General features: G+C 37.0%; 1 protein-coding gene across 3 annotated transcripts in view; it reads right to left on the reverse strand.

The window, feature by feature from the left end:
* sik3 (SIK family kinase 3) overlaps positions 1-27,420 on the reverse strand; it is a 244,102-nt gene that overhangs the window by 31,010 nt on the left and 185,672 nt on the right. For 2 of the 3 annotated variants that reach the window (XM_052039991.1, XM_052039989.1), the window contains exons 7-15: positions 18,652-18,770; positions 16,433-16,543; positions 15,960-16,103; positions 10,121-10,198; positions 7,982-8,091; positions 6,675-6,831; positions 3,488-3,643; positions 2,002-2,075; positions 185-328 (exon numbers count right to left, since the gene is read on the reverse strand). In XM_052039991.1, coding sequence (XP_051895951.1) covers positions 185-328; positions 2,002-2,075; positions 3,488-3,643; positions 6,675-6,831; positions 7,982-8,091; positions 10,121-10,198; positions 15,960-16,103; positions 16,433-16,543; positions 18,652-18,770 — 1,093 coding nt within the window. The remainder of the gene's footprint in view (positions 1-184; positions 329-2,001; positions 2,076-3,487; positions 3,644-6,674; positions 6,832-7,981; positions 8,092-10,120; positions 10,199-15,959; positions 16,104-16,432; positions 16,544-18,651; positions 18,771-27,420) is intronic. The other variant, XM_052039992.1, reaches the window with a different exon arrangement.

The following is a 27,420-nucleotide window of genomic DNA, read 5'->3' on the forward strand; positions in this document are numbered from 1 at the left end:
TTAGCATTGAAAGTTATAGATAAGCACGTGGACTACTATTCTTTTCCTTTCAATTTTTTTTAAAATGGGGCACAGGAGATCTCTCAAATAATCTATTCTACTTCCTCTGGAATGCTGAAACCAGCAGTAGTTCCACGGTGACATCTGAGGTTTAGACTCAGACTTCTGTGCAAAAGCCACTCACCGGCTGTGCTGCTCAGGGTGAGGAACCCAGGCCCGTGAACGGATTGCCTGCTGCTGTCCCAGCTGCCTCTGCAAATCTAGGGGAACCTCAGCTGTAGGATTGGTCATTGCGAGAGTGTGGCGTTTAGACCTGTTAGCCAGATACCTGCAACACAAGTGTATGTTTAAGTTGAAATTTATCTACATAAGGTAGATACTGTAATACTACAGTCTAGTAGATAGAAAGCTATAGTTAAATTTAGTTTAGAAATTTTTGATAACTATATCTGGTTTAACTTTATTTTTAGAAGTGATATTAACTCTTAAAAGTAGTTTTGTGCTTATTAATGTTAATATAGATTGTTTCTTTGTATTAAGTAGCAGCATCAAGCATGCCAGGGTTAGTTAATGATGAGAATAGATATAATTTATCACTGTTATCTACCAGTTTCATTTCTTTTTATTAATTAGCTTGACTTATGTATCAGATATTATCAAATAAACATTGTTTCTCTATGGGTTATTTTGCTCTCAAGAGCAACATATGCAAGGCAAGGCAGTGTTTCTGGAGCAAGCAAAGGCTAAATTATTTTACGTCAATGAAAACTGAATTAGATTATTTAAATAAAAAGCCATTTATTGGAAGGACAGAGCCCAAAAGCTGCCCACCAAGATACAGCTCACAATAATCCTCAAAGTGGCATGACATCAATAAAACTGATCTCTTCTTTATACAATTACTAAACATTTATGATCTCCCATGGCATTGCTCAGGTAATAAGCTGCAACAGATACCTTGTTTCATTTCAACAGCTGTGCTTCAGCATGTGTAATGTACTATTGTAGAACACAAAGACAATTTGATCTTTTCTGTTCAGTGCAGGTTCTAGATTGGAAATGATAGAAGATATTTGACAATGTGATTGTTGTGCAAAGGTTGCTGGTTCATCCGGTGGTAATAACTTTCCTTCTCTGCCTAACGATAGTCAGATATTTAAAAAAAATCAAAAGGCTTACCTGAGCAGGGACTATCAGAGCAGAAAATAGTTATGTTGGTATTTTAAATTTTAAATGCAAGACATTTAGTTGTGTATGGATTTAAATATGGTTTCTTCCCCCTTCGGGATAAGATTTTCTCTGATTAACCTATTCCAATGATATTGATTTAATTTTTGAATGAAGGTTCTTTCCAGCACTTAAACATAGACACCCACCATTATTACTAATTTCTCCTCCTTCCAAGCAGCTGTTTCTGAAATATCAACAACTGCAACTTGCACTTGTAGAGCATCAAAAGCACAGAGGACATTGGAAGGTGCTTCAGAGAGGCATAACCAGGAAGGTAAACACTAAGCCAAAAAAGATCTGAGAGCAGATTAAAAGATTGTTCAAAAAGGTGGATTTTAAGGAAGGTTACAGAAAAAGTGGTGTTGGCCCTAAGGATTTTAAAAGAGAGGGTGTGTCAAAGTCTAGGCTACCAGATGTGAATGAATTCAGGGAGAACTGACAAAAGTCAGAGCCACAGAAAGATACAAGGCCACGAAGGGATTTAAAAACACAAGGTGAGATGGACTTTGTACACTAGAGCGTAACAACAGAACATAGGATGAGTTGAAGCTTATGTAAGATAAAGGTCAGCCATGAGAATGCTTAAAGTTGATTCCAGGGAATCGTGAAGCTGTGGTTGATACTTTCAGCAGTTGATGGACTGAGGCAAAGCCAAGGCACACAGAAGTAGAAGTAAACAAAACCAAACTGGAAACATTCAAGGCATGCCTCTTTCTGGAAAAATCCAAAGGTTGTAAGTGAGTAAATGAACTCACCAGTACTGCTACATACCTTTCCACAGCTTCCTGGTCTGGCTCACCATCTGAGCCCTCCTCATCCACTGGTGTCACGACTGGCACAGCATGCTGTGAGAAAAAGAAGCGAGTACACACTGATGTGTAAGGTATAGAGAAACTACAAGGGAAGGGAACCAATTGTATAAAGATATGCTGGACTACATTCACAGAATCATAGAAACATTCACAGAAATGGGCCCTTGAGGCCCACCACGTCCATGCCAAGCATGATGCATATCTACACTAATCCCATTTGCCTGCATTAGGCCTGTATATCTCTACTCCTTTCCTATCCAAGTATCTATCTAAATGCTTTTTAAATATTGTAATTATATCTGCCTCCACCACCCCTTCTGACAGCTCATTCCAAATAGTCACCATCTCTATGTGATAAACGTACCCCTCAGATCTCCTTCATATTTCTCTATTCTCGCCTTAAACCTGTGTCCTCTAGTTCTGAACTCCCCTGCCCTGGAAAAACGATTCTATCGATCCTATCTATGCCCCTCATAATTTTGAAAACCTCTATAAAGTCACCCAACAGCTTCCTATATTCCAGTGAGAATAAATCCAGCCTATTCAACCTCTCCTTAATAACTATATAGCCCTCCATCCCAGGCAACATCCTGGTGAATTTTTTTGGCACTCCCTCTTTTGCTACCACATTTTTCCTGTAGTGTGGCAACCAGCACTCCACACAATACACTAAATGAAGTCTAACCAATGCTATGTACAACTGCAACATGACGTCCTAACTCTTATACTCTCAATAAAGAAAAACAAATGTGCAACTTTGCAAGATATTTTTTAGGAGCAACATTATCCCAAAAGAGAGCGCACTGTGGTGTCAGCCAGTGTATAATTATGGCAAACAGCCTTGAAAAGATCAAGGAATTGGAAAGACCTTGAACAAACTACTGCAATAATAGACTTTAACTTAAAGATGGTAAATGTCAATTAAGTGACTTCTGCAAATTTATGAATCAATTAACAACTGCTCAGTATGTTGCTTACTGGCAAGGAAAGAAAATCTCTTCAAGAATCTTCAGTGGCTCTAAACTAAATAGATAAGCCTAAGCTATTGTTTCCTACAAGATAAATACCTTAAAAAGCATACCAGTGATTATAAATATGGTGATACATGGTAGTTATAAAATGTTTTACATTCTCTTGCAGTTTTTTATCAAGGCAAATGCTCAAAGTGAAAACAAAGAAAATTTTGCTTTCACAGGCAGATGAAAATTGCCACCACCCTGCTCACTAACACATCCAATCACCAGCTCAATGTCAGCACTCCCTTGGGAGATACGACATAGTCAGAGTTGCTATAAGCCAAGCTGAGAAACTAATCAGATATTTTAAGTTCTACCACATTCCTAGCTGTGCACATTTAATGTTTCATATATAAATATTAATACTAGCTCTTTTAAATTCCTGTTGATGTTAGTTTTCTATATTGATCTATTTGGTTTACTACTTACTGGATTCATGGTGACCAAAGGTGAAGGGCCTCTTGGACGTTTTAGTAACTGCTGGGCATGCAACTGGATGTTGGCTCCACCATCAGAAGCACGGCGACCGAGAGGTCCCATACCATTTAGCAATTGTAGAGTTGGAGGTTGAAGTAAGGATTGTTCCTTAGGAATTCAAAACAGAGATGCAGGAACATATATACATGAAATTCTGTTCACTGAATGATGGTAACTTCCTGACCAGAAATGATGAGAGAGAGAGAAATAAACTATAATACCTTTCCCTTAATTACCTTTTTTTCCCAATAATAAGTTTACCATTAATTGATCTGAAAATGCAATTTTTTTTTACTGAATGAGTGATTTGTGTAATGGGAAATCAATTTAATACCAGAATGGAAGGTAATAAAAAAAAATTACTGGAGGAAGAAAAAGAAACAAAGAAACTCAAAATAAAAAGATAACACAGAAATTAAGAATTAAATATATACAACGCATGCAAACTCTGTAACCTGGGCCATTATGCTTGATTACACAGAGTAAATATTTGTTGCTTGCTCTAAAGGTTTTCAAAGAGCTACAATGACATCTCTGGGAGAAACAAAACTAGCAGCGTTTCTTATACCATATCAGAAGTGCCTCAATCCAGTCAGAACATTATGGGCAATTAAGAGTCAATCATCTTGGTGGGTCAAGAGTCGCATTTAGGCCTTGCTGCATAAGGATGCAAGATTTTCTTCTTTGAAGGTCCTTAATGAATATGTGTTTGTATAACAATCAGTAAATCAGTCATTCATTACTACAGCTAGCATTTTATTGCAGATGTACTTAATTACTTGAATTCAAATTTCCAAGCTGCCCTTTGAAATCATACCTCTGGTTTACAGTCTGGATCTCTGAATACTATTCCAGTAACTTAACCAATATGCTACTTTGACCTTGGCTCAGCAGCCCTGAACTAAAGGGAGACCCAAGACTGCACCTTGCCATTCCCGATTTGGAAAGCATTAAAGTGATTGCTTTTTAAGAATTATTAACATAATCTTAATAAATTAAAATTTGTACTTGTCACTACTAAACTGATCTGTTCTGAAAGTGAATGTGACACGCACTCAGGCTCAACTTTGATATTCTGCTTAATACAGAGAAAATTACTAACACAGCAATGAAAAACATTATAGAATCATTCATTTTGGAAATGGAATGTTTATTATCATTGATTTATTAAAACCTGCCAAAAGTCCAAGGACAAGGCAGAAATACAGTTGTTGCACTGTAATATTTTATTCTCTAGAAAGATGATCGAGTACTTCACCATTAAGAATGAAGTGGTGAGCTTGTACCTTTATTATGAACTCATAATTTAGGTTGAGATCTGCAATTATCATGTTTTTCTTCCCTAGAATACTAACAAATATTCATTGTAGTTTTTTTAGAAAATGGGTCTTCCTTGGCAAACCTGAAAGAATTTTGCAGAGTTTAATTCCCAGAATGTTTCCTACTTTGATTTAGAAGTAGCTAAAAAGGGATATCCAACTGATCCAAATGATTCATCCACCTACACTGGGGACTTCAATGTCAGTTACCAAAAGTGGCTGGAAGTGGAATGTTGGAGAGATTTTTCTCAATTTTCATGTATATGTTGCTGAATGATTTTCTTCTGCACTGTCTAGTTCTCTGATTCAGCCATAATATTCCATCACTGAGTCAAAACTGTGGAACTCCTTACCTACTACATAATATTGCAGCTGTGGCAGTTAGAGAAGGTGAAGCCACATTGCCACCTCATTAGAAATGGACAATGAATGACGGTCTTGTAGCAATACCAACATTTATAAATAAAAAAGGGTTTAAGAAATTCAAAAACTTTGAAGGGTAAATTTTACAATTACACATTCCTGCAATGTGGCTTCACCTTCTGAATGAACGCTGCAGAATATTACACATAGGCAGCCCACAACATCTTGTCCATTCATTTTAATATCTGAAAATTTATCAGCTACACAAATTAGATTTCCAGCTAGAAACATATGGCAGGCAAACTCTTTTATGATACTTCAGACTCATTAGAGAGTGTGACCAGCATTGTTAGTGTGCAGTCACAGAACAGGAACTAGGTTTAAAGTAAGGTTTAAAAGATTTAGAGGGGATCTGAAGAACTTTTCTCATCCAGAGGGTGGCTGGACTCTGGAATACAGTGTCTGAGTGAGTAGTGTAGGCAGGTACTCTCAACATTTAAGAGTACATGAATTACCCAGGCACAGGCAGCTAACAGACCAATTGCTGTTGAATGGGATTAATATAGATGAAAACTTGATGGTCAGCATGAACATGGTGGGGGAGGAACCTGTTTCTGTGCTGTATGATGCAGGTGAATAAGCAGCCAGAACCAAACGTTGGGGACAGAACCCAGAATGCAGCCAGGTTTGGAAGTTAAAAACTGCACCATAGCAAGAAGGGAGTGAAAAGACAGGAGGAGGGAGTGGGCAAGGACTTCTGTGCCTGACAGGTGTGAGGGCAAGGATTACCAGGTGGACAGAGGAAAGGGATGTGCTCAAAGCTTCCTTGAAGAAATGCAACATACCACTTGACTGTAGGAATCACTGGCTCATGACCATTCAAAGAGAAGGAACATATGGGGTGGTATTGAGAATGTCAAGACAAAGGAAGCACGCCCCCTCACAAGCTACCCATCCCATCAGTCATGACCTTCTCCACCTACGTAGGAGTCTGTGGTTCCTATACTGGCCTCATTAGTCACCTTAAAGCCCACAAAACTAGGGTGGAAGTAAGTCATCTTAATCCCAAGAATTCCTCTAGTTTAGACATATTCACATATACCTAGATACAAATTCCACAATGCAATTACTTTCATCTGTTGAATCGTTTAAGAAATGGAGATTTTAAATTGCATGATTTATATCTGAAAACTCTGGACATAGTTGCTGCGCTTCCAATTCCTCATAAAGGCAATGTTGATTTATGGTTCTGTTCAGGGGCACAACGACAGATTTGTATTAATTAAATTTATAATTTGCATGGAAATCCGGTTACAAAATTTCTGGGATCAACAGTGACAACTGGTTGGTGCTTCCAATGCAGGGACACTACTGATACTTAACTTAGGGACTGCAGGGTATTTCAGTTAAATCCCGTTTATTATTTACTAATAAATTTTAAGCAGAGGCATCCATACCTTGTATTCCAGCTGTGTGGCTGGCTGTAAATTCTGCGTGGGAAGCATGTTCTGCATTAAATTAACATTTGGAACAACTTGCAGGAAAGGAGCCTGAGGCACGGTACGTGGAAAACCAGGCAGGTGGCATTTCTGCAGATCTTCTGGAACTTCAGTTCTACATTATAAAAGAATCAGAATATTGTTAATTATAATTAGTTTTATTATTTAATTTCTTTATATACTTAACCACTTTCTTCCAAAGCTGGGAATTTAGCTTATTATATTGAGCTTGCACAATAAGGGGTAACTTCGTCAGACATCCTAGATGCTAGGGTCAGAGAATGAGTATCTGCAACTTGTCTGTCTACTAAGTTTTGAGGAGTGGGTGGGGGTCTGTGGAATCACAGCCAGGCTTGATCATGTCCTTCATATTGCCTTTACATGAAAATTTGCTTGAAAGAATAACTTCATTGCAGTTAAACCTGGGAAGCATATGCAATTTCCCCTCTCCATAGCACTAGAACACTGAGCTTAGTTATGAAGTCTCCATCATCATTCTGGCACAGCACACTGATCTGATACTGCAACTGGAACCTTTCTGCATAAGAATTCTGTGCTGCACCAAGTCATGCTTTATCCACTGGACCACTGGGGGCACTGTAACACCATCTTTTAGAACATGAAGGCTGTAAGTTTTCTAACAAAACTATGTTTAACTTTTGATTTATGAAATAAACATTACAACTGAAGTTCAATAAGTAGTTTTACGGTGTATATTTCTTTCCCCTCTGTTCAAACCACCCAGATCCTGAGAGTTTTCAAGTACATGTAACTTCTCACCACACCTCTGCATACCTGTTAATCCACTGAAGCTAATTCATATCTGAGAATGGACAACTCCATTTTGCCTAATTTTCCAGTAAAGTGTATTTCCCAAACTACACAAACTCCTGTTCCTTTTCTTCTTCGTGCCTCTCCCAACCTCAGTTGCTATACAATTTTCATATCTGCACATGAATTTCAAATTTATTATTGAACATACATCTAAAATATGATGAAAATCAAAAAGTAAATTTAAGTTGCTTGTTGCATAACGGTCCCTCATATTTGCTACATCTGATTAAAACAAAAAATGAGGAATGAAATCACCTTTCCTCTTTCTAATGCATACATTTGAATTTTATCACATTTCTCAAAAACAAGAGCCAATCAAGCCTGGGGATGACTACATTCAGTTTGGATTAAATTTAAATGTGCAGGCATCCAGTTGTTTTTTTTTCATGTATTGGTTGCATTGACAAAGTCATTAAAATACTAGTACCAACCTGGGGTCAGCAACGCCAACAGTATGTCTTCTCATGGAGAGATATCGTGCCAATGCTTCTGGTGATGGCTCTTCACCTTCATCACTATCTAGATTCATGTTACCATCAGTCTAAGGAAGAAAACCAACACTACATGTGACAAGTAGCAGTAATAACAGGATCTGTCAGTATTAATCTCATTCATCACAATCAAACCTAATCTGGTGTTTCAATTCTAAAATAAATTTAGAATTGGTGGGAAAAAATCTCAATCTTAGTAAAGAAATCTCTGAATCCATAAATTTTATTAACAAGAGTTCTTAAAACTAATACTTTGGAGTACTTTCAAAAGTCTATTCTAATTAAAAGTAATATGATTAAGCAAGTAATTTACAAGACAAAATGATAAAAATGTGACTTATTCCAGTGACTAGCCTGGAAAATACTATGGCAATGGTAATCTAATTGGAATTAGAATTATAAGAAATAATAATAATCTTGAAGATTTTGGTTAATTTGTTTCTAAAAACAAAAATTTAAAAGCCCAACCCACAAATATAAGCAATAGAGTCTTCAGTTAATAGAAAAAACAATTTACAGTGTACCTTATCAATTGCACTGAGATGATGAGTAGTAATTATCCATACTCATAAGTCAGACAAAAATCTGCACTCCATTTCTTAAATAGTAAATAAATAGTTTGGGTAGAAAATGTATTTGCAGTGAGCATGGTATTACATAAAACCCTTTTTATTTTTCAACACTATTTAGTTAACAAATATTCCCATTATATTATCAAAATACTTTCTCGTAAGAAGAACATGGCACAAAGAAACTGATGGACCTACTTCATCTATATGGGATATCAAGAATGCTGAGATTTTGGTGGGTTCAGATAAACTGAGGTAAAGAGAAAGGGAGAAAGGAATATTTTTTATTTCATCAAGGATGATGGAAGCCTGCCAAGACCAGCATTTTTGCCCTATCTAGTAGCCCTTGAGATAGTGGTAGTCATCTGCCTTCTTAAACCATTACAGTCCACGTGGCAAAGTTACTCCCACATTGCTGTTAGGTAACCGATTCAGAATTTTGATTTGGCAATAATGGCAATATATTTCCAAGTCAAATGGTGTGGGACACAGAAGGATAAGCTGCCAGGGGTAACTTTCCTGTGTCACTGTTGCTCTTGATTTTGGGGGAGTGGTGTCACAGAATTTGCGTTGAGCTGTTAAGGGAATCTTGTATATGGTAAATACTGTGGCAATAATGCACTCTTGTTCAAAGGAGTGAACACACAAGGAGGTAGATAGAGGATCAATCAACCAGGTACATCATTCTGGATGGTGTTGAGATTCTTGAGTGTTGTTAGAACAGCACACATTCTGGAAATTAAAGACTATTCTGTCATATTCCCTTTCTGTAGTTTATCAATGGAGAAAATGTTTTGGGGAGTCAAGTGAGTCACTCGCTACAGAGTACTCAGCCTCTGAGCAGTTCCTGTCACCAAGGCATTTATGTGGCTGGTCTGGTTAGGTTTTTGAGAATATTGATGGTACTGGATTTGGCAATGGTAATACTATAGAATGTTACGATGAGGAGGTGAGATTCTCTTATAGTGGAGATAATCATTGCTTGGCTTTTAAGAAATGATAATCTGAATGGTCTTTTTTCTTCAAGTGTTCATATGTCATTTTTACTTATATTCTCTATTTTTTTGTTGTCAAAATCCAAAATTTTGCTTACTGGTAGATTCTACTGACCATTAATAAAAGAAAATAAGCTAACTCTTGTAAATGTTTTTGCAACAAATATAAAGCTCTTTCAGAAAGATAATCCATTATAAATAAACTCCAAAAAGAATCCTGTTTGTTATCAACAGTGGAGCTTGGTGAATTTTTCATATTTTTATATAAATGAAAGAAAGAAACATCAGTATTTCATCAAGATAACTCAATCAATTATAAGTATTTTCAATTTTATGCAAGCGTGGGCAACATTACAAATGCCATAACTGACATATGCTGCAAAAAAACAAATTTCATGACATATGTCAGTGATAATAAACCTGATTCTGAAACAATAGCATTAAAACAAATCACACTGGAACAGTACGTATTTACCATAAAACATCCAATGGTGCAAAAGAGCGTCATAACTGACCTGCACTATCTGGTTCTCTGGATTGATGAGCTGTACCTGTGGCACATTTAGGCTCAATGTGTTACCCGTCTGCTCAGCCTGATTTATTGATCATAGGAAAAACAGAAAAGTAGTAATCAGATCCTCCACACTTCCAACCTCAACATGAAAGTCAAACTGTTTAATATCTAAAGATTTCCATTCAGATATCTGTGAAAACATTAGTTTTTTTAAGGTACAGTTAGCATTCAAAATATATTAGATGTACATAACAACTGGATAAAGATGAACAAGATAGGGATGCAGTCCACAAAAAAGGCAAGGACTTATGACTTTAAATGTCACAAAGAAAGGGTAAGATCCCAGTTCAAGAAAACAAATACTCAGTAACAAAAGGACAATGTAAACAAAGGGAGAGCATTAGTTATAAACATCCATATGCTAGAAATAAGCTCAAATTAGCAATGCACTCCTAAAATAAATGATGATGCTCTGCATGTTCTAGAAACATAGGTTTGATTCCAATAAGAGATGAAGGCGGCTCCAGTGGATAGGGAGAACAATATAGGAAAGGAAGGTGGGAAATGTAGAGGCATGAACTGACGTTCAGACAGATGACAGACGATGATAGCCCCTGGTCTGAATTAATAAGTAGGTATGGGACCAAAGAGAGTGAGATGACAAGGATATGTGCAAACCTTAATACATTTTCAACGTTTACTTTTAATCATCCCAAAGTGAAAATGAGGTAATAAATCAAAATTAATATTATTAGCAGTGGATCTTCTGGTGATCACAACCTCAATAGGATAACTTTGAAAATGTTTTGGCATCTGTTTTATGTGGAAAGCATATGCTTTTTAGAAAGAAGAATAAATCAGGATGTCTCTATTAAAATCAGTGGAAGTATTACTGAAATTTAACTCAGTCAAGGAACTGCAAATTGGGACACTGACATTATAATTGATCTTATGTAAATGATTATAAATGTTTTAAAAATAAAATGTACAAAATCTGCAGGGAAAAGGGGAGAATATTTTCTCGAACAGGCTGAAAGAAATATTAGATGCAAAAGGAACCAGTAAGTAATAAGTGAAGTTGGTAATGAGAAAATGTTCTTCTGTTATTAGAAGCTAAAGTGGTAGTACAGACAAAATAACTGAAATACTTATTAATACTTTTCACAAGAATTCATTGAAGCATTATTCCAATTTGTTGTTCATTTTGTTAATAGTGCTAATGCTCCAGAAAATTCTCAGTTCACCATATCCAAGGCATAAGCTTGCTACAGTTTAAGGCCAGTGAAATCCTTGAAGAAAGTAGTACAAAATTTGCAAAGTAGAAGGAGCCTTGGGAAGAAAATTAGGTGAGGAACCACTGGAGGACGTGACTGAGAATTTCATTGGATTGAGAATGAGCTAATATTACACAGAAGCTCTGTTAAAAGGGCTACACACCTGACCTGCGTCAATATCCAAGCATCAATAGTGAGTAAAAAAAGTGTAATCTCTCTAAGGAGTAAGCTAACTGAGTTCTTGTACAGCAGGGATTATGAACTATATTCATTTCCACCTACCTCTCATTAATCTAAAATATCATTAAAAATTTTGAAGATAAAACCAATGAAAAGAATGTAGGTCTGTTAAACTTAAAGTTCATAATGAACATGCAAGACCACCATTAGAGTGGTTTAATTTATGGTACTATGCCACAAAAAGAAATTGATACATAAATTTTAAAAAGGGCACAAATACAAAGAAGATAAATCATGAAGGTAGATCAAAGCTTTACATGCTAAAGAGGATCTCTTTGAAATGCATAAGATATTGATTGTACACTTAAAATAAACCTATACTGTCATTTTAAAGGAAGACAGAAAAAAAGGGCAAGACTGATGGAACCAAATGGAAATTTAAAGTTAAGCTTAAACTTAAAGCTAATAAAAACTTCTTAAAGACAAGGGATAAGGTACTAATTTGCTGAGCTTCAGTTGATTCAAATGCTTTTTTTCCCTTCAAGTTGCTATGCGACAAAGCACTCCACAGTGTACATAATAGTAGCTCAGGCTACAACCATCTGCTATTTTGTAAGAAGTTTGTTTCATGGACAGAAAAATTAATTGTTTTGTCAAGGTCCCTCACCATAAAGGAAATGAGCCACACCAAACCTTTATATCTGGCATATAAAACTATTGGCAACTATGCATGTCTGACATGTGACAGTTCACTTATTCTTTTAATGGCACAAAATTAAGCTGCACAACCAGATATTACTGGATTCAAACAGCACAAAAGCATCTTTAATGTCACTGTTGAGAGTTGTACCTCTTTCTATTTTAGAAAACAGTTTCAAAAAGCAAAAAGAAACAGCAAATGCTGGAAATTTTAAATAGAAACAAAAAATGCTGGGAAGACTCAGCAGATCAGGTCAGGCAGTGTCCGTGGAGAGAAAACCAGAATTAACGTCTCGAGTTGATAACCTTTCATCAGTTCTGATTCTGATGAGGTCGCTGACCTGAAATGTTAATTCTGTTCCTCTTTCAACTGCTGAATGTTTCCAGAGTCTTCATTTTCATTACCCAATAGTCTATTGTTGTTTTCTTTATTGATATTTTGTGTGTTGATTGTTGTACGATTACTTTTCGTCATAAAGAGCAGGAATATAGTGTATGGTCTTATTGCAATGACATATTACGACACCTTAAGTGGATTGATTGGATCATAATTTGTTTTTCTAACTCCACTTATGTGCTTCTATTTCTCATTAATATCACCACCTTTCATTCAGAATATGTACACTGAACCTCATTTTCTTATATTATTAAGATTTATGCAAATTATGTACTTTACTATGTCAGACAAATAGGGAGAAATTCATCAATGGTTACAAGCACTAACAGTGTGTGAGGGTACCAGCCACTGGTTACCCTTACCTCCCCATATTTGGTTTCAAATACTTCAGTGAAACTTAATATGTAGAGGTGAGTACAACTGGTAGCTGATACTCTCACACACTGCATGGGGTATAGTTGCACAACCATTAAGTTATTGGACTAGCAGCCAGAGGACTGGACTATTGATCTAGACACACGAGTCTGAATTTATATGAAGGAACATAAATTCAAATAACTGAATAAAATCTGGAAATACAAAGAAAATCTCGTGTCATTAACCATGACTACTGGACTGTCATAAAATGCCTTCAGGTTCACTAATGTCCTTCAGGAAAGCAAATCTGCAATCTTTCTCCGGTCTGGCTGCACGTGACTCCAAACCCACCAATGTGGATGACTTTTAACAGCTTCCTTTGTTCAGGGCAATTCGGGAAGGACAATAAATGCCAGTGAAAGTCTTCATGCCATGAACTAATGCATTTTTAAAAATGGTGCTTGTAACCAAAGATGAATTTCACCCCCCATTAAAGTTCAATTATTACACCATCATGGGGCAGATAGGTTCAATGAAATTTATTGCCACTGCATCAGCACTCCCAGTCAGGAATCTGACTTATCAAGGCAGCAAATTTCTAATCACAGCTTTGCATTTTTAAGAAGTAACCAGCATGGTAGATTACTCTCCATATCTGCTACTTCTCCAAATCATTGTGTTTTTTTTCAAGAGCAGTATCAATACAAAAAACAGACACAATTAAAGCTTGAAAAATAGAAATAGATTAACAATAGAGATATTCAGTTGAGTTGGAAGTGTACCGATATATGTGTGCAAGAGTAACGATTATATTTTCAAAGCTAAAAATGCTCTCCAGAATAAGGCACCGGACAGTCAAATCAAAACAGGAATGAATTTCACAGCTTTCCTTTAGACTAGTAAGATTTTTAAAAACTCACTCAAAAATAATTAAGGTGTGATAAGAACATAAGTCTTTAAATGCTTTAAAATAAACAACACAAACATATGAAACAACCCTCATAATTAACCATTACAAACATTACTTCAATTTTTTCCCTTAATTATCAGAAATTATATAAAATCATGTCCATGAAAAACTGCTTGGCATTCAATGTCACAGGTAATTTATTGAAACTAGCCAATTCACCACACCTAGCTTCCTAATTTTATTCTGATTTTTATAATATGGGTTAGGAAAGCAAGAAAATGATAGAAACCCAAGATATACAGTGCTCACAGTGATTTTTTCAATAGCATATCAGTTTTTTTTTCACTTTGGGAATGGATTCAAATACTTCCACAAAAAATGTATGGTATTAGAATTCCACACCACCCTCTCCTTGCACGTAGACCCATTGGAATATCTAATTTCAAGTGAGATAAATGGGTAGATCAACCCAAGTACTAAAGTTAACTTTTCAAACTCCATTTAACCCAGAAAATGGGTTGAAATATCTGATTTTGTCAGCAGATGAAAACTTTTGATGTGCTAAGTGGCAATTATTGTGAATAGTCCCGAGAGCTTTCTGGAGCATTTTCCATGACTGCAAAATTTCCATTACCTCCCAAACTCCAAAGTAAAATTACATTCTAGCAAAATGTACACAGTGATTTCCAATGCACCCATTTTCAAACAGAACTTGTCTATAAAGTGAATCAATCTGCATCCAATTGGTATGCACAAATAGTACCTAAAAGCAATTTAACCCAGGTTAGGTCTTTCTGGTTATCATTTCCTGATGAAGTAGCACCCATTGTGTAACAAGACCCATCACCTCTGCATGCTTTTCATGTAAGTGCAACCTATGTTTTTCCCACAGCAAATGATGTCACAATTTGCACAATGCCCTTACTCACATAGGACTGGATCTTCAATGTAACCTACAAGCATAGTTGATCAGTTACAATACAACTGAGAGTACACTCTGCAAACTCGTTGCACTAATCCGTTTCATTACTTAAGGGACAACTGATTACACACCTTTAGAACTTGTTCCAGGCTATGGAAACAACTTCAAAAATCCACTGTGTGCGCAGAGTAATGCTGTGTGCTTTCTCTGGCATTTATACACTCTTTCAATAGATGCCTCAGTTGGGATTCCTCTGGCAGTAATCTATTACTGGAGCCATTGTTATGGTAATGACTGGCCAGATAGAATGGGTTGGGAACCTTAGGGTAAGAGGTAAAGACATTCTCATTTGCAAAGTCCCAGAGGTGAACTTCAGTATTTGCCCAGCTGGTCTATGGTTATGTACCATGTTCTGCACAAACCAGCAATCCAAAACAGCAGCCTACGCAAGAGGAAGAGTAACATGCAAACACAGAGCCCAAGGGTTCTGAAGCATGGGCAAAAGAATAGCAGGAGCAGGAGGACGAGAAAAGTTACTGGGGGAAGTCTCAGTAGAATGCTACCAGTCTCATTGGCCTATGAAGCAAAGGTGGGAGGCATTGACTTTACAAACAATATAGGACTCCTTGATTGAGAGATACTTTCCATAAGAAACATGCATTATGGGTGTGTTGACCTATGATGAAAGATTAGACAGGCTAGGATTGTATCTGCTGGAGTTTAGAAGAATTAACTCCCCTTAACTGAAACAAGTAAGGTCCTGAAGGGTCTTGACAGGGTGGGTGCAGAGAATCTTTTGGGAGGATATACAACTAGAAGTCACTGTTTAAAAATAAGGGATTGCCATATAAGACAGATATTTTTTTCCCCTCAGAGGGTCATGAACCTTTGGAACTTCCTGCCACAAAGAGTTATGAAAGTAAGAATGTCTTTATGGCAGAGTTTGATAGATTCCTAAGAGCAAACCAGCCATCTCTGGAACCATTCCCATAAACCTTCACTGCACCTCCTGTAAGAAATTTCATGTTAACTTGTCGAAAGATGATCATGCAACATTTAGCAACATTAGCCACAAATCTATGGAATTCACTGGAACTTTACCTGGACATTAGCAGGCGACTGAAAGGGCATAGAGCGAGGAACACTTGGCGGTGCAGAGATGCGCAATGTCTTATGCCGCTTTAGCTTGTCGCACAGCAGACTGTAAATTGCACTAAAGGGATCATAGGCATCTGCTTTCAATGACTAGAAATAAAATTAAAGACAGAGTCAAACTGACCTATATAGAAACTGATTGGAAAACAATATTAATTTACTCATACTCAGAGCCAGATCAATTTCTTAATGTATGCAGCATTCAACAAGTTGTGTTTTCTGACCATGATACCAATGGTAACCCATTACTTGCAAACTAGTTGCTGTTGGTAACTCAATCAGAAAATCACTGCTGACGTAGACAGACAAATTAAAAACATACAACAAAAAATAATCAAATAAAAGAATTCAAATGTTAAAAAATGAATAACTGCACACACTTTGGACTGTACAAAAAACACGAAAGACTGTCACAGTACCTGTAGTGTGCGTTCTCTTTCCAAACCCAATTCCGTCATGTACATGAGTACCTGCTCATTCAGAGGCTCTGTCTTGATTTCTACTTTGACTTGTTTGGATTCTGTTATTAACTATGAAAAGCAATAGCATAATTTTTAAAAACTGGCCTGCAACTTTACAGCATTTTGCATTTTAACTGCATTAACTGGAAGTTTTATTTGTGCATAGGATGCATAAAACTAATAGCTACTTAACACCAGCCATTTGTAAAGGAAAAAAAATGAACATGAAGTTTTAAATCTGAATCATCCTGACGCAAAATGACAGAATCAGTCAATTTCACTGCAGATTTCAATTTACTGCACTTTACATCTCCTCAAGACTTCCCAAGGCCCATAACAGTCAATTAATTACTTTGAAGTGCATTCATTTGGTGGTATAAGCAAATGATCACATCAAGTCAGTGAATAGCATAGTCAGTGGAAGCAATCTTATTTCAGATTTAGAAGTCTATGCATTTTAGGTTGTCATTCAATGCAGTGCTCCACATCAGCACTGTTACCTTTCAGATCAGGAAAGCACAAGAGACCCGACAGCTCTTTTGAAGACAGGGGATGCTCACTGGTTCCAGGTCAACATTTATCCCTCAACCACCACTAAAAAACTCTTTGTCTGCTGTACCTTACAATATGTAAAATGGTTGCCATGTAATAGTGATTTAATTTCAAGAAATGGGCTGGCTATGAAGCACCTTGGAATGTCCTGAAGCTATGAAAAGTACTATATTAGTGCAAACATTTATCTATTTGATTTGGTTTTGGTAAGATTGGATGAAAGATGAATGTTGGGCAAGACAATGAGAGACCTCTCGTACTCCAATCCTTGATCTTAACAGCAGACATGACCTTGGTTTAAATTCTTATTTGATGGCAGCATCTCCGACAACTTCTGTACTACACTGAAGTGTCAGCCTTGGCTTAGCTCAAGAACTTGGACTTGAATCAACAACATTCTTAGAGGCAAGGTACAAGTACTCAGCAAAACTGACATGATAAGGACTTGTTTCTATTTTCTTTACTCACAACTTTAACACTCATTACTCAGCCCTGATACCCTAGATGTGAAAAAAAATCCTCTTCATTACAACCCATAATCTGTATTAAACTGCATATAAATCATAACCATCATCATCACCAGCAGTAGAAAAGCTTCCTTATTTCCTCCCAAACCAGTACCTCAGATTGCACTCTCCTTTTCACAATGTTGACATTAATTGAATTTGGTGAAATCTGTCTGCTGGCAAATGATTCACCCATATATCATTTGAGCTAAATCTATTGTTTTCCTCAGCCACCATTAGTGAACAGGGACTTTAAACAGTATTTTTCCTTTCTAGGGTTAAGGATTTTGAGGTCAGCTGTAGTGGTTGTAACATCATAGTTAATGTCAACCAAATCAATATGCCCTGCAAGTAAAAGCTGAAGCTACTTAGTGAAAAAATTTACCAAGGCACTGGCAGCAGAACAGAATACACTGATGAAACACATGGATCCATACCCACCTCAATTAATTTCATCACAAGGCTTTGAAATTTTTTTTTACTATATTCACTGAGGTGGCAAAAGTCATTTTTTTTAAAAATGGAAATGAGATAAAATAAGAAAGTCCAATATTGCAATTCCATCTTCACATGTAAAGAATTGATTCTTTCTTGACTGAGCCACTGTTTTGTTTACAAAATGTGATGTTTCACTTTCGACCAAAGAAATCGAATAATTGTCCGACTTACTTGCTATAATACCTCTCGTCATACAGTAACAGTGACAGCACAGTCAAGAAACAACAAGTGACCAGTGTTTCCCTTTACTTTTCAACAAAAGTGTTTTTAAAAAAAGTGCAGGTTTTTAGAGTGAGACAGAAGAGATCCAGGGACACAGTCAGTCTGGAGTTTGCACATTCTCCATGCAATTGTATGGGTTTCCACTAGGTGCTCCAGTTGCTTCCCACATACCAAAGCTATGCAGGTAGGTTAAATGTTTACTGTAAATTACTCATTCGTGTAGGTGAGTGGCAAAAGAATCAAAAGGTAGTTGTTCGGCATGTGAGAGAGAACAAGTTGCAGGGAAAGAAGAGAGGGAAAACAGGACTGGTGGGATTGCTCTGCTCAGAGCTAGTAAGGACCTAATGGGCTGAAGGTTTCCTTCTACAGCATAGTAAGTAGATACTGAATTACCCTCACCCGGTCAAACTCTGGATCAGGGTCACCTATTTTCATCCATTTATGTTTGCAGATTTGTTCCACAGATAGGCGTTTGCTTGGGTCTAGCACAAGCATATGTCGAATCAAGTGTTCACATTCTGAAAGGAAACAAGTGTAATCAGCAAACAGACATACACATTTAGCATTGGTTACTTTGTGGATCAAAATGATCAAAAATGCAATGTGTTATTACTTTATAGTAAACAAACAATCAAAAATACTTTAAATAAAAATGCCACCTTATATGGTAGATATAAGCACATGTTTTGAGGGATTTTAAGTCATTACGTTGACTTTTCCACAAATTCTCTTCCCATATTATAAAGAACCTGCTGGTGCAAGGGACAATTTAAAATAGGATTATTCTGTAAAAGATGCATACCCTATAAGCAACCTATTATGGGATCTAATGACCAAGAGATTGTTCCATACCATTTGATTACCATTAAAACAGCACTGTAGGTCACCCTAATGGTGTTTATGAAAATAGCATAAAAATCAAAACTTTCAACTGCAACAGCATTGTTGTATAACAATGCCCTAAAACTAATTTCAATGTGGCCTTCTATATTAATGTACTGCAAGTTCTTGCAGTCTCAAGAAAGTAGCACAGTAGGTATGATCTTTGCAGCCAGTTCTTCAGGGACACACCACAATACAATCAACTCTTTTAGGTATAAAAAGAGTATTACTACTGAATGAGTGGATGCTGCATGATGGGAGGAGATGGAAGATTGTTCTTAGGGCTCTTTGGGATCTGGACAGACCCGTAAAGAACACTGCCACAAGAGATATGTTCTTTCTACATAGGGCCGTGGAACCCTCCAAACCTCCAGCCAGGTGTTCCTGGTAAGACGTTGCCATGGAGTTCTCTGTTAGGTCTCTGAATGCTTGTGCCCACTCTGCCTGCTCATTATGAGCAATAGGAAAATCAAATAAAGTTTCCTCGCCTTGAGTGAAAAGTCTGGGTGCTATTCCTAATTCAGTGGTGAGAAACAGACTGTAAGATGTGGTAGAGTTCAGCAGCAACAGCTTGTAATAATTTTAAGGCTAGGAAGCTAAGAGTAATCAAGATCCTAACCTCTTGGACAGGGCAGTTCAGATGCACTTGGGGTTGTTTTTGAGGTCATAGGAGATCAGGGGTCTCAATGAGGACAAAGAATGCACTTTGAGTGTTGTCCTTTTAAGTTGTACAGTTTCAGGGAAATGGGATTCACAAAACATGATTGTCCTTGAGTAAATAAGAACCATCCTTTGTCAGACCAGTGAGGTCCAGAAAACTTTAAGTGTGTTACGTGGGGGGGGGGGGGGGGGGGGGGTGGTTTAACCACAGAAGAAATATGTTCAGAAGAAATACGTTCAGAAGAAAATCAATAAAAACCCTACAGGGAAACGAGAAGACGAATTTCACAGCAGATGGTAAGGTACCAGAAATGTCCACAAAATTACATTAATCCAGAGTAATCAGATTTTCAACACAAAAGTACCATTCTTGTTTTTGGAACTATGTATATTTCTAGTCCAAAAACTCTAACCAACCCCAATGACAATTTTATTTGCATGCTATAAATAAAGTTCAATGACCGTGATGAAAGCCAATCAAAATGTTGCATACACAGACAAATCCTAGCTGCAGTATTCCAACTTAGGAAATTTGGCAATTAATTATTGTCTTGCAACTGCAAGAGCACTACATGACAATAGGCTGGAACCTTGTGCAGTGTAAGCTTCGCAATCACATGAACACTGCAAATTGAGAAGATTGACCAATTTATAATACAGCAAAGCTTCAGCTTCTTTGTAAATGTTATGCATTAAACATTAGTACCATAATGTGGGGAGACAGAAATTCAGTTGCAACCTATCAATTTCCATTGGTTTATTCACCTCCAAGTCCATAAAAATACACTGTCTACCTATTAAAATGGTTCAGTGTTACAATAACCCACAACATGATGGCAAATGGGGATCAAATTATACCACATCTCAAAATTAATTTTACCTTACAATACATCTTGTGGCCACCAAGTAATTTAGTGGCTTGAGTTCTTGGCACTTAGAGGAATCCCAAGTGCCAAACAGGATCAGTAAACAACAAATAACTGTCTAACTATGCACTTTCAGATCTTGTATTGCATTATGTATTTCTGAAACACTACCTAGCTCCACTCTGTCTGGACTATAATTAAAACATATACTTAAAGTCTGCATCAGAAATAATTAGTCAAACAGCTTGCCTTTGCTCATGAAGCAACAGAAATAATCATGAAAGCACATAAGATTTAATTTCTTGTTTTTAGTAAGAACGATTTTAACATACAGGTTTTAGTAGTACAGCAAGTTATCATAGTGCCCTCTTAATTCTCGGAATTGGGTCTGAATACAGCACAGAAAGATATTGGTATTGGTTTGTTATTGTCACTTGTACCGAGGTACAGTGAAAAGTTTGTCTTACAAACCGATCGTACAGGTCAATTCATTACACAGTGCAGTTACACTGAGTTAGTAGAGAGTGCATAGATGTAGTACGGGTAAAACAATAACAGTACAGAGTAAAGTGGCACAGCTACAGAGAAAGTGCAGTGCAATAAGGTGCAAGGTCACAACAAGGTAGATCATGAGGTCATAGTCCATCTCATTGTATAAGGGAACCATTCAATAGTCTTATCACAGTGAGGTAGAAACTGTCCTTAAGTCTGGTGGTACGTGCCTTCAGGCTCCTGTATCTTCTACCCGATGGAAGAGGAGAAAAGAGGGAATGTCCAGGGTGGGTGGGGTCTTTGATTATGCTGGCTGCTTCACTGAATACCTCTTGTAACTGTTATCTAGAATGCTGTATCAGCAGTTTCAATGAGCAAATGAGGACAATCACACACTTCTAGACAGAAATACATATGTGTGCACACACATACATCCACACATATTTGATCTGTGTTATTTTCAGAAAACTAAATTTATTTTGTTGCACAATAACAGATTACAAACTACAATAAAAGTTAGCACACTTCATTCAGTGCATGTGATATTCTATGTGTATTCCTTCTGTGTTTACAAATTGCTAATTATTAACTTATGTGCAAGTGTTCTTTTAACTGATGATGGATAGCAGCTTAGATAACTGGGGATCACAAGTCTTATGAAGATACATCAAGGTCAGAAAGTCAGAAGCTGAATTCACTTTGGGCTTGGTTCTTTTGGGGCTGAAGTATAAATTACTTAACACTGGCCTTCTTCATAGCACTGAAAACCATAACTGGCAACTGCTGCTCGTGCTTCTTTGTACAGAGCATTATTGGTGGACATTAATATGTAAGCAAAGGAAACTGGAATATTGCAGATATCTGAATTCCTCCCTCATGGCTAGCTGTAGTTCTTCTCCAACTGAGTTCAAACCAGCAAGTTGTTCCAACAGCTGAGCCATTAATAAGAGGTAATCTTACTACTATGTTCACCCCTGAACTACAGGCCAGTACATGTATACACTCAAGTACTGAAATATAGCCCACGTGTGTCCTCGAAGACCTCACCTGTGCTTCTTTAACCCCAGATGTGGTCCTAGAGGGCTGGAGAATAGCCAATAATGTTTCTGTGTTGAGGAAGGGCAATAGAGGCAAACCAGGAAATTATATGCTGGTGAGCCTTCCATCAGTGATAGGGAAGCTTTTGGAGAAGATTCTTAGGAATATGATCTACCCGCATCTGGAAAAGCATAGACTTATTTGGGATAGTCAGCATGGCTTTGTGTGGGGGAGGTTGTGTCTTAGAGGTTTTTGAGAAGATGACTTTAGTAAAGGTTTTGACAAGGTCCCTCATGGTAGGCTGATCTAGAAGATTAAGGCACATGGGATCCATGGAGACTTGGCACACTGGATTCAAAACTGGACTGGCCATAGAAGACAGAGGATAATAGTGAAAGGGATGTTATTCTGACTGGAGGTCTGTGACCAGTGATGCTCAGCAAGGATCAGTGCTGGGATCTCTGTCATTTGTGATATATTTAAAAGATTTGGATGAAAATGTACGTGGGCTGATTAGTAAGTTGGCAGACGACACAAAAATGGGATAATGAGAAAGTTTGTCAAAGGATTCAGCAGGATATAGACCAGTTGGAAATGTTGGCAGAGAAATTGCAGATGGAGTTTAATCTGAACAAGTGTGAGGTGTTGCACTTTGGGAGGTCAAATGTAAGAGGAAAGTATAAAGTAAATGGCAGGACTCTGAGGAGCACTGATGTATAGTTCTGGCTGCTGCATTATAGGGAAGATGGGGAGGCTTTGTAGAGATTCAGAAGGATGTTGCCTGGATTAGAGAGTATTAGGTCTAAGGAGGGCATGGACAAATTTGGATTGTTTTCCCTGGAGTTTCGGAGGCTGAGGGGTGACCTGATAGAAGTATATAAGATTATGAGAGGCATAGATAGATAGTCAGAGACTTTTTCCCAGGGTGAAAATGTCAAATACTAGAAGGTGAGAGGGAGAAAGTTTAAAGGAGATTTACACAGAGAGTGGTAGGTGCCCAGAACACCAGGGGAAGTGGTGGAAGCAGATACGTTATCAACATTTAAGAGGCACTTGGATAGGCACAGGAGCAGACAGGGAATGGAATAATATAGACCATGTTCAGGCAGACGGGATTAGTTTAAATTGGCATCATGGTCAGCACAGACATCATGGGCCGAAGGGCCTATTCCTGTGCTGAACTGCTCTATGTTCTATGTTCTCTCATCATCCATTGGAAAACAGGCCACTTAAGGTCTGTATCCAGAAGCAACTCGCGAGGAGATATCAGCACATCAAACCTTCACTCTAAATTTGCTGACCATCAAATTCCAATTCATTTCATTATCAGCATAGCTCTCGGTTTCCTTAGCTATGTGTCATCGTGCATTAATGCTGCTGTTTAATGAAAGTGCATGTGGTGACAATTGGTACTCCGATGGCTCTTGCTCCTTAAGTGATTATCTTTCTCCTGCAAAGAGGAAAATTGGAACATTATGAATATAAATAAACATTTCTAAATTTGGGAACTGTAGCATTCCATGAATAAGCAAATGAATTCTGCAAATGTTTACAATGAAGATACCATTTGATACTTTAAGTATTACAAGTTGTATCAATTGGCTTCCATATCACTGTAATTTACTGATGCTCAACATCTTTGAACACACATTTGCCGATAATTAATTCCACATTTTTCATTCAAATACTTGCTCTCTTTTTAAAGATAACTTTGTCTTTTGGCAGTGTTAATTGATGCACGGTAATTTGGAGCATCGAATTTTTTTGTGTAGTACACTTTTAAATCTTAGCATTATTATCATAATTTTAACAGCATGGCTACTTTCCCTGCTAAATGGTGAACATTTTAAAATGTGAGCTCAGTTTTTTCCTCCATGTATATAAGTAGTAAACTTTAAATCAGTAATTTTTATGTTACAATGATATCTTTTTCATACCTTGGTGTTTTTTTCAAGTGGTGGAACTTCATTCTAGCCTCCTTCCAGGTCCTCAAAGTTTTTGACCCCAAGCTCCATTTTAGCACCACACAGTTTGCTGTGAGATTATGTTTGCAGGTCTACTTTTAGGCACAGAAAGGTCATTCTGTTTCTTCATAATGCAAACAAAGATCTAAAAGGCTTGATCTTTTGCTGCAAACAATTTCTCCAAACTTCACAGATGACACAAAAATATCAAGCACGAGGTCCTTAAGTAACGGCTTAAGGTGCAGACTGATTAATAGGTTGCGCAGATAAATATAAATAAGCAGATAAAATTTTGTTCACAAGCATGATACATTTGGGAGGCCAAACAAATTGAAAACATAAACTAACTAATATAACCTAACAATAATAAGAGACAGGGTTGTAAGTGAGAGGAAAAATTACAAATATGCAAATCTACAAAAATGAAAGCTAGGTGTACTATGTAGGAGTATAAATTGCTAAGGCTGAGCTAGTATTTAATCTTGAAAAAATCCACTTAGCCATAGTTAGAATTTCAGCTATTAGAAATAATGTCACAAAATAATTTACTAAATTAACACTGGGGATGAGGGTGTTTAATTAAAAGACTAGACAAACTAGGGTGGTTTCTAATAGCACTGAGAAGGGTGTAGGTGAACTTAAAAGGAAGTTTACAATTATGAAGGTTTATCTTATAAATAGTGCAGAATTATTTCCTGGATTCAAAGCCAGTTAGTACAGTACATCCATTAAATATTTTCATCAAAAGAGCACAAAACCATAAGAAATAGAAGGAAGAATATGCCACACACACACTTGAGCCTGCTCAGACATTCAGTATCATGGCTGATCCCTGTATCTCAAATCTGTTTTCCTGTCTGATCCCCATGTCCTTGAATTCCCTGGTGTCCAAAAGCTCATTATCCCAGCAGTGAATTTACTTCTATGATACATGTCTACAATAATATGCATTGTATGATATTGATACTCTAGAGGTCCAAAGATTCAAAATCCCCTTTGAGAAAAAGTTATCCTCATCTTAGTGCCAAATGGCCAAACATTTATTCTGAGCCTCTAAATTCTATTTCTAAATGCTCCATGGAGATAAAACAGCCTCTCAGCATTTGTCCTGTCAATTCCTCTCAGAATAATTTATTTACCTTTCATTTTTGTAAACTTCACTGAATAGAGCGGCCAATCCTGTTCAATCTCTTCTTCCAGATTCCAGGGATCACTCTAGTGAATTTGAGTTTGAACACTGAAACAAGTACTTCATTTTTTTTAGGAAAGGAGACTAAACTGCAGAGAATACTCCAAGTATGGTCTTATTAAAATGCTGTTGAATCGCAACAAGACCAAGTTATATTCTAAAGCCAACATCAACTCCAACCACAGATGCAGTTTTTTTGAAAAATTTATTTATACAATAGGCTGTTAGGACATGGAAAATTCTACCAGGAACAATAGTAAATGCAAAATCCGTGTTAGCTCTTAAAAGCAATGCAAACAGAATATTTAACAAAAAAAATTAAACAAGAAAATTGGAGGTGAGTAACCCTTTTGAGCAGTCTGTACCAACATCATTGGTCAAATTATCTGTCTTTGTTGTAAAATTCAATGACGTACAAGGACACCAGATTGAAACAGGGAGATTTTGTAAAGATACAGAGTGGCTTTGCCAATACCAGGTGGTAAATAAACTTGGAATACTATGCGAGATTAACATTGAGATGTTTTAAACAGGGTATTACAGAGCAGGAGAATAACATGTACCATTTAATGAGACTACCTCAAATAACCTGTGGATAAATAAAACAATTAGAAACAAATGATAATTAAAGCAGGTGTATGTAAATATGACAACAATTATTAAAAATACTGGAAAGCATAAAACAAGTGTAGCAATCAGAGCAGTGTCAAGTATCCCATCAGGATCTAGGAAGACACACTGATGGCTAGGAAGAGATGCTGGGAACCACAGAACAAAGAAGCACAGTGAAGGAAGGTCATGTAATCGACACTTGGTCGGTATTAACTGAGAACACAGATGAAACAGCTTTACAGCCCTGTGAAATATCCCATTGTAAGCCATCCCACTGTGAGCTATCCAGAAGACAGAACAAGCAAATGGGAATTGACATCTTATGAAATGGACAATTTGATAAATTGCAAAAAAGAGCAAATATTCTGGTAATTAAGGAACCAAATGGTTAAGTAATTGTGGAATTGCACCAGCAGGAATTTGTAGAACTTAAAGAAACATTTATTCATATGGATAAGGTTTGGAATTACAGCTGTGTAAATGGCAATAAAGAACTAAACAATATTTGGAAGGAATTCAAAGAAGTGTATAAAAGCGTGTCTTAAGATATGACCAGCAGCAGTGACTCTGGAGACCAACCACTGAAGAAGAGGCTGAGCCAAGATCGAACCCCAGCCAGGTTCATCAAGAGTGGGTAATATCTGAATACAAGTAGTGGGTTTCGGAATTTGTTAAAGTAAACTAAAGAGTGGTGTAACTAAAAGAATTCTGAAACTAAAGAGTTAATGAGCCTTGTTTGAAACTACGTGGTGAACCTTTGAGTTGTTTGAATCAATTGCAAGTAATAAACTATAGATGTTAGGCAAAGTCCTTGTCTAGTATGCTTTATTGTGTGCTGCATTTAATTGGCAACACAAGTCAAAAAATAATTAAAGGGACAGTACAAATATGAATCAATGAGATTAGGATGTTCAATGCGAGGTCAACTCTAGTGGGGAAAAAAGTGAGTTAGCAGATAATGTGGAAATTATCAAGAGATACACACCTGATATTTACAGAGTTCTACCAAGCAATTCCAGGGCAGTTAATTAAATCTGATCCAGGAAAATGTTTTAAAATAGAGATGAAAATGATTATATAGATCAAATCTGAAGCAGACATCAATTTCAATGGGGAATGTGTTTGACAAACCAGTCAGAATTCTTTTCAAGAGAAGTAGATATAGCAAATGGATGTAATTCTGTGGAAAATTTTTTCAGAAAGCTTTTGATAAAGTGCCACAAAGAAGACTTTTGGCAAAAATGCTGGGGAACAGAAGAGAAAAGTCACAAAGAGGAATTAAAAATTGGTTGGAACAGAGGAAAGGAAGAGTAGGAGTTATGGGCAGCTTTGAGTGTGGCTGGATGCGAGAACTCGTGCTGTTCAAGGTTTTGTTTTGGATTCACTTGTGCTTCCTGTGTCCAAAGATTTGGGCTTGGAACGGTACCCAAGCTTTCAGATGGTGCTAAAATAGAAAAGATATACA

Source organism: Pristis pectinata, chromosome 27 (assembly GCF_009764475.1).
Source record: "Pristis pectinata isolate sPriPec2 chromosome 27, sPriPec2.1.pri, whole genome shotgun sequence".
Classification (NCBI taxonomy): Eukaryota; Metazoa; Chordata; class Chondrichthyes; order Rhinopristiformes; family Pristidae; genus Pristis; species Pristis pectinata.